The 13,064-nt window shown below is 50.8% G+C and overlaps 1 protein-coding gene across 1 annotated transcript in view; it reads left to right on the top strand.

Moving 5' to 3' along the window:
• Window positions 1-13,064, top strand: part of TASOR2 (transcription activation suppressor family member 2) — a 37,096-nt gene that overhangs the window by 1,091 nt on the left and 22,941 nt on the right. The window contains exons 2-8 of the mRNA XM_050710460.1: window positions 5,083-5,282; window positions 7,246-7,391; window positions 8,810-8,905; window positions 10,468-10,540; window positions 11,898-11,989; window positions 12,644-12,781; window positions 12,911-13,035. Of these exons, the coding sequence (XP_050566417.1) occupies window positions 5,083-5,282; window positions 7,246-7,391; window positions 8,810-8,905; window positions 10,468-10,540; window positions 11,898-11,989; window positions 12,644-12,781; window positions 12,911-13,035 (870 nt within the window). The remainder of the gene's footprint in view (window positions 1-5,082; window positions 5,283-7,245; window positions 7,392-8,809; window positions 8,906-10,467; window positions 10,541-11,897; window positions 11,990-12,643; window positions 12,782-12,910; window positions 13,036-13,064) is intronic.

The raw sequence follows: 13,064 nt of genomic DNA, 5'->3' as shown, positions 1-13,064 counted from the left end.
AGGGGCTTGGCACTCGTGGTGGATGCAGGAGATGGGTAAAGCTCAGCTCTGTGGGATTCAGGTCAGACATCAACCCGGTGGTTTTACCCCGAGCGTTCGGTCGCTGCTTGTTTCGGAGTGGACGTTTCTCAGCGTTGCTCGGTGGATCTCGTTACGGTGCGTACATTAACGAAGGGGCAGACAAACACAGGTCTTCTGCTGTGCAAGATGTCCTGTGATTGTGCCCGGAGATTATACCTGCATGGGTTAGATACAGCACATTGTCAAGAAAACGACTGCTTTCGCAGAAACTGCTCTTTTCCAATTTTAAAAAACATTTGGTCAGAGAATTCCCTATCTTCTCCGATAAGAAGAAAAGTAAGTGCTTGCCCAGGACTAGAGATCGCATTACGTGGCACTGAAACTGGTTTTACATACTAGTTAGGTCTATTTTTAGTGTTCCTGTTAAACCTGATGTTTTCTGCAGCAGCAGGGCTAGCTTCAGCGTTCCCTGTCCCCAAATACTGACCCCCTGATACTCCCTATCTATGTCCTGCCAGACTCTGAGCTGCGTTGGCAGTCCAGATGCTGAACCCACCTGGATTAAAAGTAGCTCTTTGACTTAATTTTCTATTGCAATTTGCTGATTTTCTGTATTACTCAGCCTCGACTGTACCAGCAGGGGAAGAGAAGGAGCGCTGGGGCAAGCGCTTGTGAAGATCAGTGTAGCCAGCAAGAAAAATGCCCGTGGCATTACAGTTTTGGTGGAATTGGGCCAGTTTTATTTACATGAAATACGCATGTTGGTCGCTTCAGCGTTGGCTAAAGCACGGCTATTTATTGGTTAAAATCACTTTGAGACGAGAAAGTGAAATGCTTGTCCTTCTTGGTAAATGCAGTTGTGGCACTCTTTGGCTTTTTGTTCTTTCTGATGGTGAAGTTACTACCTGAAAGTTCTGGTGGATGTCTGAAGCTGGCATGCACGTGGGGTAGATTTTAGCGGTTGGCTTCAGTTCTGTTTTGTACTTGAAACTGGAAGTGTGTCTTGGTAATTTCCGTAACCAAAGGGTCCATAGAGAACGTGTGGGTAGAGGTTTGTTGCCAAATCAAGCAGAACAAGAAAGAAAGTCAACTCTAAAAGAAGAGCATCCATGGTGAGAGCAGAAGAAGCAAGCCAAAGGAAGGTTCTGGCCCTGTTTTGGAGGTTCTCAGGCTGGCTCAAAGGCAAAAATAAGAAAGTGACTGGCAGTTTGGAGGAGTGTAGCTGCATTTTTTTTTCAGGCAGGGTAACTATAAGCCCACTTTTCCAGCCACAAACACTTTTATTTTTTTCTTTCCCCAAATGGAAAGCCAATGAAGGAGCTGTTCATTGCGAGAGTTGTTTTTAACACGTGAAGCGTTGCTCTCACAAAGCCTCCTGTATGTCGGGAAACCCTAGGCATCGCTGCAGAGCTTGAACTTTGAGTCCAGGACATCACTGGCATCAATTTTTTTTGGCGTGTCCTGAGCAGCAGCGGAGGAACTCCAGCCCACGTGGCGACGTTTCTCGGGAGGGCTGGATTTGCTCTGCGGGTACGCTGTGGTTGCCTGGGTTTTAACGTGTGGGTTTCAACGTAGAGCCTGCGGGCTGCAAGCGAGGGATCCGTGAAATATCACAGAGCAAAGGTAAACCTGTCGGCAGCGGGTTTGGGGCTTGCTGTGCACGCACCTCCAGCTCTCCCACGGCATCGAGACGGACTGTTTTAGGCCAGAGTGTGCTAGCATGGAGAGCTGTTGGGCTGGCTGATTTTTAAAGGGATCTCTGGTTGTCCAAGTGCTAAAATACCTGTCGTAGTGCTAGATTTGGGAAGAGTCCGTGCGGACACCTGCAGCTGGATGAATCCACGACAGCTGGCAACCCATTAGAAGGTGACAGAAGGGGGGAGCTGCAGCAGGAGAGGCCTTGGAGGAGCATCTGCTGAGATCAAAGGCAGCAACAACTGCCTGCGTGGTGTATTAACGAGAGACAACCCGTAATAACCACATCCTCAGCTACGTGAGCAGCTGAAGGTAACGGGAGGGAGGTTATAAAATCAAAGAAATGTTAAAATCAAGGAAAGGTTTCTCTGGAGCAGGACTCTGGCTCTGTGTAGATCGTCACCAACACCAGACTGGGGCAGCTGTGGCTTTGCCAAGCCAAGGACAGGGCCCCCCACCTCTCTGTGAGCTGTCCTAAGGCTGCATCACCCTCCAGGGGAAAAAAAAATCATACAGAGCTGACTCTGGAAAGGTCGCTGATCCTCTGGGCAGAGAGGTAGCTCTCCTGAGAGGCTGCCTCAGCACCCTGCATAGCCCAAGTCCTAAAAGGTGATCTAAATAAATATTGGCAGTCTCTGATACTGAGATGAAAAGCCTTTAAAATGCTCTTGCAGCCAAGGTGTCTGCACTACCTGATCCTAGAGGTGATTTTAAATACAACCCAGAGAGCCGTGCCACCCAAGAATTTCCCCTTGCCACAGCAATTTGAATGCTCAAAGCGAGCATTTCTGGGGGAAGAGCTCACAGTTACGAGGCTCTTGAGCTTCCGTGCGAGCCCGTGGCTCTCTCTGTGTGAGCACGAGGAGACATCCACTGCAGAGAGGTGCTTTGTGAGTATCTGTTACAGCGATTTACTTGCAGGAGCCCCGTAGCAGTTGCAGGATAATCGCCTCGATAAGCTGCTGGTCTTGCCCACGAAAGTGCCGCGTAGAGTAGGAGGTGCGTCCTACCCGTGGTCGCGCTGATGTGGCAGCACACATCCGTCATCTGGTGCTGACCAGGGGTAAAACCTCGTGCTGATTCACTGGGATATCCCAGCTGAGCCCCCGCATCTGTCTTAGCCGGTGCCCTGACTCCAGGAGCCGCCAGTTTAGGAAAAACATGTCAAGGGGCCGGCCATCCAGCACTCCTTCGGAGCGCTCGTGCTGCCTGCCAAAGGTTTGTGCCTCGGGGACTTCCCGCGGAAGAGCTGGAATCGGTATTTGATAGATTATTTTTTTCCCCCACAGATCTGATGGGATTGTTTTTAACCCGTCTGCAGCCTCCTGTGGTGAGACCTTCAGACAGGGCAGCTTGTTATGGGAGCCCCTCCGTCCCCAGGAGGCAGGTTCAGCCGGCTCTGCTCAGTAAAACCCCTAAAATTACGAGGTTAGAAACAGCTGCCTGCGTCTCACGGTGGAAAGAATGGGAAGGAAAAAGGCAAGAAAGCAAAAGCAAAAGGCACTGGGAAGCAGTAAAGCTGGAAAAGTGGCCGAAAATGGCAGGAGGAGCAGGAACGAGGCGCTTGGCTGGTGTAGGAGGGCGTATTTTGAGACTGGAAGGCTTTGAAGAACCCACATTAAAATGAAAAAAAAAAACAACAAAAAAAACCCGAGAGGCTCAAATGAGCCAAGGCAAATCGTTCCCTGCTTCAGTGCCATGCTAACCGTGCCGTAGCGCCTGGACGTGGTCTCCGTGGCGGGGACCGCCCTGCCGTGCTGCACGGAGCGGCCTCTGGGGCCTGCCTCAGGTGATCAGTTGGCAAGTGCACCTATTCTGGCGTAATTTGGCCCAATTTTGGCCTCGCGCTGGAAGAGTCAAGCGGCTTCTCTGCGCAGGAGCGCTTCAGCACTAACGAAGCAAGGCTCATTATAAACGCTGGGCCGTGCGGGCTGGAGCTGAAAGGAGTTTGCAGGTAAAGAGCTGATCAGGCGGGTATTTTGTAACGCTGGATTAAAAGGGACAGTTTGTGTCATTGTCACAGTAATTGCCGCGCGCTGGGGGTGATTGGGAAGTAAAATCAAGCGGCTAAGGAGCGAGAGCAGCAAAAGCAGGATGGGAAATGAAAAAGGAAGAGAAAGTGGACGTCAGCAGAGCCAAAAAAGACGGGAGGATGGTCCTGAGGAGCCTCACCTTGCAGTACGTGAATCCTTGAGCTCTGTGGCTGTGTTCAGCGAGCGTTGACCACGCTGGGTGGCAGATTTTTGGAGATCTGACAGCGTTTAAATGCCTGCAAAAAAAAAAAAATTTAAGGCTAAAAGAAAAGCAAACCTCGTTCTCTGTGCAAGCCTGTGCTAGGAAGCGGTTCAGAAGCCGTGGGTTTTCCTGCCGGGCTGGCTTTGGAAGTGGTGCGTGGTGAGGCCATCCAGAGGTCGCCTGAAGGTGGCTGAGCCAAGCGAGGATCGTGTCGGGGAGAAGTGTCGGGGAGAAGCTCCTGCAGGAGCCCAAAACTGGGGAGAGGAGCAGCAGCGTGCGGCTCCCGATTTACGGCGTGAGTAGCTGCAACGGGGACCGCTCCTCTCCCGCGCTGCCAGGGTAGGAAATCACCAGGACAGGCTGCGAACCCCTTCCCGAGGATTTCAGGGCACGGATAACACCCGCCGTGGGTTCACCTGGGCCTGGCCGTGCTGGGCTCCGTCCATCCGTCCGTTTTACCACGTGTCTGTGCTGTCCCCGTCCCCGCAGAGGATGCCGGGTGGTGGCACGTCCAAGCTGCTCGGAGGGAGGCCGGCCGCTTTCACTTTTGCTTCTGCTTGAGGCACTTTCATTTCCACCCGCTCAGAGCCTGCGCACAGAGCGGCGAGGGCCGCACGAAATTGCAGCCCGGACGTGTCAGGGTTTTGTGGACGTTTCTAGGGGCAAAGACTCTTCTTTGGGGTGGGAACTGATCTGAAGGAGCTTCTGAAACCTGAAAGGCAAGGTGGGGGTCACAGCAAGCCGCCGTGCTCGGTGCCACACTCTGTGATTGTTTCATCTCGTTTATTTATGCATTTCTGCAGCAACTTTTTTGGGGGGATTTCCTGGGCTTTCATTTTGACACAGCAGCCGAACTCGCGGGGAACAGAAGGAGCAAATGTTTGACTTGCAACCTGCAAAATTGCTGCTTACGTTGCACCTCCCAGAGCTTCCCAGGCTTTTCAAAAAGCCTTTCGCTTTCACCCCTGCGAGAATATCCGATGCTTTCGCTGATTTAGCACCTCACACCCTCGATGTTCTGCGCCTGAAGGGGTTTTTGAGCCCGGGAGCTCCCTGGTCAGCTCGGTGTCTCGGCGTGGAAACACGCGGCGGGGTTCGGCTGCGGCCTTTCTCACGCTCTTCCCATCTCAGTCTTTCCCCAGACTTGCCGAGGACGCGGCGTTGCACGGCGGTTTCAGCGGGAGGAGCAGAGTACCGCGCCCCGAGGAGTGAGGTGCTCAGAGCAGGAGCCACGGGATTACCTAGCGCCGGTTGCAGCCCGGTGCTTTTGGGCCAAGAGGAGCGGTCGAGGGAGCCGGGCTCGGTTAGTCTGGAGAAGATGCTGAGGACAGGTCTGTCGCTGCTCCGCAGCTCGGGACGTGGCTCTGGACACGAGCGTTGCTGGGGTGGCAGAAGCAGAAAGGGGTTTCGTGGTCGGTCCGAGCCTTTGTGCAGAGCTGGGACGTAATTCCCCGCTCTGATTTACGTGGGGGAGGCTGAACTCGCTGATTGCTGCCTTGAGACTCAGGGGATGCAAGAGGGAGTCAGAGACAAAGCAAAACGAGAGGCAAGTGAGGAAAAAGACGAGCAGAGGTGTCCCTTCCTATCCTGGTTAGGCTCAAAGAGAGAAAACAATAATACTGGCGGAGGTCTGCAAGACCTCTTTATCTTTTGTTTTTCTGTCCTGAGAGCCCAGGTGTGTTCACCTGCTTTTGGACCACTTCCATCTGGTGCTCACAGGGGCATCGCCTGAAAGTGGGACTGCAAGGAGGGCGTACGAGAAGGCACGAAAGATGCGAGCTCGGGGGGCAAAAGTACTTTTAAAGACTTCCCTTTCCATGCTCCCAATTTCTGTCCCTACCTATTTCTGGACACGTTTTTATAGTGTTTTCCCCCCACCTTTTGCCACGTCCACATTTGTCTTTTGCTTGGCATAGGGCAGGCACTGTCTCCCGTTACGCCCAGTAGTTCAGACTCGCTGAGCAGCTGGGTGATCTCGATGCACACAGTTCAAGCTGTTATTTTCCTCTGCCCCTTTTAAAAAATCCTTTATCGACCTTGAGTAGTTCGCCTGTGTCACAAATCTTGTTATTTCTCTAAATGTTTCTATGTTACTTATTTATTTATTTAAGTTGAGGGGAGGGAGAGATGAAAACCGACCCTTTAAATATAGGATTCAAACCCCAAGGAGGTTGCAAAGCAGTGCCTGATGCTGTCCCACTCATCGCCAATGAGAGTGGGTCTTTCTGCTTCGGAGGTTGAAACGGGACCTCAGCTGTTTGTCTTCAAAAATTGCTGGGAGGTTTTCCTTAAAGAGCAGCCCGCGTGCAAAACCTTGGCGTGAGGTTTGGAGGTTCCACACTTCCCTCCCCCTAGATGATTGCTTTTATATTTTTGAAGTTCACGGGGTCGTAAGCAATAAACTTTTTTCGGCGGGTCTGTGTTGCAGGCTCGGCTCGAGATTTGAAATCCCGTAGGTCGTGAATCATCACCAGCAGTAAAGCTTCGTAAATGTGCACCAGGGACCGAGCCCAGGATTTCCCGTGTTTCTACATGGCTGCTTTCAGGGATATTTGGATGTTAGCAGCTGCAGGAGTGTAAATACTGCAGGGCTTTCCTTTGGCTCTGCGTGTGTGTTTCATTTGGTGACTGCTTTGGGATCTCTGCTCGGTGGGATGCTGTTGGGAAGCGTTTCACCGGGATGTTTTGCTTAGGAGATATCTGGAGAGGATTTGGGCTTTGGGAAGGCTCTGCGTGTTGGGGCTGTGCAGGAAGGCTTGCCCTCGTGGCACTGAAAACCACGTTCGTTAAGACCTTTTAGAGCAAAACCGATAACCCCAAGCAACCAACCTGACCACGGACCAGTTGTGTGCAGACGTCAGCTCTCGCGGCCTGCAGGAGCTCACCACAAATCTAAGCAACTTTTTAGCACAAGAGAAAAAACTCGGACCTGCTCAGAGGTCGTAAAGTTAATTTGCCGGCAGGTTTTTGCTTCTTTGGCAGTTGTTAACAATTTCCCTTTTTTTCTGTTGCAAAGAAAGAACATTTAAGAGCTCGCTAGCCAAGAGCCAGCCCCTTTTCCTCCTGGCTGAGGGCAATTTTGCTTTCAGACCAAGACCTGGGGGCTGCGTGGCTGGAGGGGAGCTGCTGGAGACGTCCCAGTGGGAGCCTCAGAGCTGATAGATCAGCTCCGTGGAGATCTGGGCTTGTTAAATCAGTGTGCTGGGCGTCACAGCCAGCTGCCACCCGGCTCTGCTGAGGCCCTGCACCGATCTGGGAAGGGCCAGGATTAATATTTGGCTTTTCTCCCCCAAGGTTTTCATCCGGAGTCACAAGAGTCGAGTTCGCTGCTGCAGACAGCGGTTTCAGTGCTGCAAAGCTGCTGCTTGGATTCTACGTCTCAGGATGGTTTTCAGTACAGCCAAGCAATTCTGGTGGAAAACGCTGTTTTTCTGAATGAGGTAAGACCGCTGGGACAGCTGGAAGCTCAGGAAACGGTGGCATTTCTTTGGGGCCCCAACTGGGGGGCTGTAGGGCTGTAAATTCTGGTTTATCGGCACATCTGTCCTTCCTTCGTAGCGTGTGGCTTACCTGCCTGCCTTGCAGAGCCCCATTTGTAGTTCCTGACTGAAGAGAGCCTTTGCTTTGCTTTCTTCTTCTCCTTCCTCCCCAGTCTGATCAGGAACAAAAGGCCAAGTCAGCCAACGCTGCCAAATGTTCAGCAGGAGCTCCTGGAGCTGGTTGAAACGCAGGTGTGATGCCTGGTAGCAGAGCTTTAATGGCACTGCACGTCACGTGTAGTTCTGATTCGCAGCAAGGCAGATGTCCACACGGTATTTCTGCCCTCGTACCTGTGCAGGCACCAGGTTTGACCCCAAATATCCCTTTTCCAGCTGTCTGCGGTCATTTATGGAATCACTTTAAATGCCTTCATCCCTACAGTCTCGTTGCCGTTGGCATGGAAGACGAGCTGTCTCCTCTGAGGGCAGGAGCTGACCCAAGCTTGTTGTCATGAATTAAAGAGCACTTAGAGATCTTGGCTGCTTAAAGCCAGGGAATTCACTGGCTGAAAAGCTGGGAAAGAAGGGGATTAAGTCAGTTGTTGATTTGCTTGTGAGTTCTAAAGTCAAAATAAGCAAAAGCAGTGATGAGACGATTGTTTTCTTGCCTTATAATCCCATTAAAAAAAATCCCATCCTTCCACAACTTCTTTTATCAAAGCCCAAAACCATCATGGACACAGCTCTCTGTTTGTTGTCAGCACTGGGAACGCGAGCTCCTTTCTTCATCAGACAAAAGAAATCAGAAAAACGTGTGATCTGGCTGGAGCCAAACCCTCTGAGCTGTAGCCGCATGATAGCATCTGCTCTCTAATCAAATAATTCAGGCTTCCCAGGCCAGCGGAGAGAAACGTCTCCAAGCATCCCCCCTCGTGTTAGGTATCCGTGGTTGATTTGTCCTCTGACGGCTGCAGCTGGCCACTAAATGTGATGCTTGACCAGCCCATGTGCCGCGCAGGGAGGGAAACAAGCTCCCCAGCAGCCTGGTGAGAGGGGCAAGGAGGAATAAAGCTGGATTTCCTCGGGATGCTCACAGCCACGGTCACCTTTGTGGCACAGCGGGATGCTGCGGGGCTGGACGTGCCTGCTCTCCTTTAGAGGGTATCAGATGTTCTTCTGGGGACAAAATAGAGTCAGAGAGCTGTACGGATTGGGGTTTTTGTGGGATATGGGGTGTGCGTGTGCCTGGGGAAGGGGATGCCCACGCAGCTGGAGGTCCGTGGGGCACGCTGTCCTGACGGCACACCTTCTCTGTACTGCTCGGTCACTGGGCTGTAGCAGGAATGGACTGGAACGAAGTGTTGTTGTGTCTTCTGCAGCTCAAAGCTTTTGTCCAAGCAAAGGAAGCCGCCGGATACAGCCAGGAGGAGCTGGAGGAGACCTTTGCATTTCTCCTGTTTGACAATGAAGAAGAGGTAACCTAAAATGTTTACTCAGCTTAGAAAGTCGATGCCAAGTGCCTGCACGTGCGCTCCTTCCCACAAAAGCCCAGCAGCTCCGTTGACAGAGTGTCCTGGCTTTTCACACCCTGGTTACCTGAACAGTTACTGCTGCATAAATATTCCAAAGCAGGTTCAGAAAGCAGCTCCCGGGAGGTTTAGTGATGGATCCTGTTTTCAGACTCTCCAGTTGGTTACCGTTTGAGGTCTCCTTTGCCCTCTGCAGGGAGCCGTAAGGAGTTTTCCTTTGTTCCAGTGGATTTGCGGTCAAGTACAGGGAGGTGAAACCTTTCACACACAATTAGAAGAGAAAAACATTTCTGTGATAGAAGGCAGGAGTTTATCAGATGGTTTTGGACAGGTTCCCTTGGTTTCCCTGTCTACATGGAGAGAGAGTCTGACAGCTATTGGAAATAGTTTTCTCGCCCATTTTTCACGAGGATGCTTTTGACTTTGTGTGAAGAGTTTGCCTACACGAGGATGCTCAGGAAGTCCAGTGGGTACTCACTTTTAACATTTTTTAGTGATGGCATGGTAAATCCCTGCAGGGATGGTTTTGCTCAGGATGAGAGTGGCCTGAATGCAGTTTAATTCAGTTCAGTTTGTATCAGATGTATCAAAACAAACAACGTTCAGTCAAAACTGGGGAGAAAGAACTGTCCCGCTTTGTTTTAGCCGTTTGAAATTTAGCACTGCCTGTGCCAAGTGACTGGCTCCTCGTACAGGAAAGAGGGAGCTCGAGACCTCATCTAATGTAGGCACCTAAAATCCTCGAGCTAAATTGCTGTCTGGAGATTCCTCCGTCTGTTGTTCAGAGGAGGAATCCAGCTCGATAATCTAAACACTTGGCTTTTAGGAGGCAGATGTTAGATGAGGTAAGTTCTCCACGTTGCTTATAAAGAGGCCGAGTACAGTTTGACCAATTTGCTTTTATTTCTCACCCTTACTGAGTTCAAACTGGCTGCTCCTGTTGTCGCTCTGGTCAATGTACATTTGGTCTTGGCATGCTTTAATGAATCTGCTTTGGAAGTGGATTAAATCGCAGTGGGTGAGACACTCCCAAGGCAGCGATTGTGCCCATGTGTGTGTAAGCATGGAGTGGAAAGCGTCCTTGCTGTTCATGCCAACCCCATTGCGGTTATCTTTCAACAAATTTCCTGTGCACATAAAGAAAGTGCAAAGTCCAGCCGGATGCTTGCACCTCTTTCTGGAGATGCTGGATTTTTTTCCAGGTTTTCTGAAGCTTTTTCCTCGCCCCACAAATGCGGAAAACGCTTCTGTTTCCATGGAGGTTGTTGGAGCAGTCCTTTATAAGTATCGTCAGCATTTAACACCCAAAATGACACGTTCTCTTCCTGTTGGTTTCAGTGGTTGTTGCGTTTAGGAGTGTTTACACTGCACGTGTTTTGGGTCTGCAGTGATTTGTAATTGACTTGCCCGCTGCAAGTATTCTGCCGCCTGTTGTGCTGCAGAATTTGGTAGCTGTGCCCCTTACCTTTGAAAATAGACAGTAAAAGAGGCTGTTTCTTCTTTTGAAGGCCAAAGAAGTGTGTCAGACAGGCCTCCGAGTTAACAGCAGCTCTATTTCCATGCTTGGTGATCCAGCGAAAGGTAAGATTTCCATTCAGTTCGCTGTTGTGGAGACATTGTCTCCTTTAAAAACAAAACCAAAAGCCCAGATAAACTCCTGGTACTGCCTTGGTGCTTACTGCAAAGACCCACAGAGGTGCATGTGATTCTTACCAGAGAAATTGCATTTGTTTGGATCGAGGAAGGAGCAGTGTTTTCCTTCTGTCCCCGCAGTCAGATGAGGATCTTCCCCAGGAAATATATTGTCTCTTCTCCTCTCCATTTCAGGCTTTTTTTTCCTTTGTTAATAACCACCTTTGTCACCAAAGTGACTTTTTGGCAGCTCTGCACACCGGTTTGCTCTTCAGAACCAATTTGCTGAGCTTTTGCCAGCAGTCCTGTTAATAACCAGAGCAGATCAGGATGTGCCAAAGCCCTTTAGAGCCCATGCTTGTTCTTTGCCCAAAGGCCTGAGTTCTCAAGACGTGCAGTGCTCAAAGAAACCCTGCCAGAAGCACAATGCCTCCCAGTGCTTGTCCTGGAAGTCTTCACCAGCCCAGACACCCAATTATTGAATGCTTGATAGCCCTGAATGCAAAACGAAGCAAGACTGGAATAGGTTATTCACCTGCGTGTGTATTGTAGTCCTGAGGGGCTGAGATGAATATTCTGGCGCGTCTCTTTGTAGCCCTCCCACATGCAGTCCCTGTATCCCCCCAATGTACTTCTCTACTCATCTTGTCTGCAAATCTAGGGCAGGATTGAAGGACCAACCCCTCCACCCCACAGTAAATCCACATGTGATATGCCACGGGCACATGGTAATAAGTCGTGTCAGAACGGGCCTTGTCGTAAGGTAAAAGGTTTATGCTGGCAGCTGGGACACTGAAGGGCCATAAAAAGGGCAGCTGTGTGCTGCTATGGGCCTGCTCAAGCATCTCTGCAGCTCGCGCTCCCCACATACAAACATCCATATTGCTGTTGCACGACTCCAAACTGAGCAAAGAGCCAGCCCAGCTTCCAGTCACACCTGGAAGCCCTTGGTCACATCTTCCTAGGAGGGACAAGCCCTTGCTTGGTACGTTTTCATGCACTGTCATGTGTTGCAGACAAAACTGAAACTAACTGGGCTCTTGTCCCAAAAGAAACCCAAGTGGGCTGCTCGCTCCTTTCCTAGAGCTGACCCTGAAACATAAAATGCTGTTCCACACCAGCAGTCAAAGTAGGAAGAGGGTCAAAAAGAGTTTCACCCTTTTTATGGCAGCAGAGTTCAATGAGGTTTGCAGTGCTGGCTCTTCAGAGAATCCCCTTCACAGGAGCTTCCTCTTTACAGTTTTTCCAGCACTCAGCATTGCTCGACAGACCGTTCGTGCTATCTTGCATTGCTTTGGTTTCACAGGGGTGTATATCTCCAAGTACGCAGACTGTCTTCTTCCAAGACCCTGGTACCACGGAAAATCAGGCTATATTGTCATCTGCAAGCTCATTAAGGTAAAACGCAAGTTTTTCTTTTTATGTGGAATGGTTTTCCGAAATCGGTGTACGATGCAGGCAGTTTTTAAGGACACGTTGGTGCCCATCGGTACGGTGGGGTAGGGTGGAAAGTCAGCCCTGTTGAGAGCTCTTTGGGATTTTTAACTATGGGATGTGCCAGACTAGAAAGCAAGACATCAGGCTGGGCTTGGCTGGTGGCCGGCAGGGATGCAGGAAACCTTCCAAATGCCATCCCTGCGATCAGAAATTTCCAACGGGATCGCTTTTTTTCCCCCTGAAATCTCATGCATTTTTATAGTTCAAGGCAGGGGTCTTAAGGTAGTTCAAGTTCCTCCTTAAGGAGGAACTCCCTTCCTCCGTGGGGCTGGCGTAGGGCCCCTTTCTCACTTCCCCACTGGCTCCTGCTCTCTGTAGCAGGCTGTGAAAACACATTGCTCCTCTTGGCTCTCCTCAGTAGAGCTGGTTTGTCTGCCACGCCAAGCTCAGACAAGTCAGCCCCTCCTGTTTGGAAGGATTCAAACACCCACAGCCCCCTCAAGACAAGAACTCTTGTCTTTGGGGAAGAGGATGATTCGGGGGTCCTTTAAAATATGTTTCTGCAAACACTTTTGTGTGGTCTTTTTATTATTGTCATTAAATTTGCTTACCCAGGGGAAGGTCAAGGTGGTGTCTGAGAATTACACAACCAGCTACACCTGCCCCTCTCCCGGCTACGACTGTCATGTCGCCGTGAGCAAGAACATCGGACCGTCAAAGGCCAGCCCCTGCCAGGCCTTCGAGCAGAGCCAGGTATGGGGTTTGTAGTGGAAGGACTGCGCAGACAGCTCGCTCGCAGGCAGCAGGGGAGCACGGCGTTGGCTGAGGTGCCTTTGCTCGTTCTCCACCATGTATTTTCATCTGTTTCCCCTCTCCCCCTAGTATTACGTGTATGAAGTGTCCGATGGCAGCGCCGCGGAGCGCCCCAGGCAGATCTGCCCGTACATAGTCATCACCTGCCAGTACAGAGAGCCAAAGGAGATGCCCGTCTTAGCTAGAGAGAGCCTGTAAGCAGCTTGCTGTCCTTCCAAAATAC

The sequence above is a fragment of the Cygnus atratus genome, chromosome 1 (genome assembly GCF_013377495.2).
Source record: "Cygnus atratus isolate AKBS03 ecotype Queensland, Australia chromosome 1, CAtr_DNAZoo_HiC_assembly, whole genome shotgun sequence".
NCBI classification, from domain to species: Eukaryota; Metazoa; Chordata; class Aves; order Anseriformes; family Anatidae; genus Cygnus; species Cygnus atratus.
This window is presented reverse-complemented; position numbering and strand designations above follow the sequence as displayed.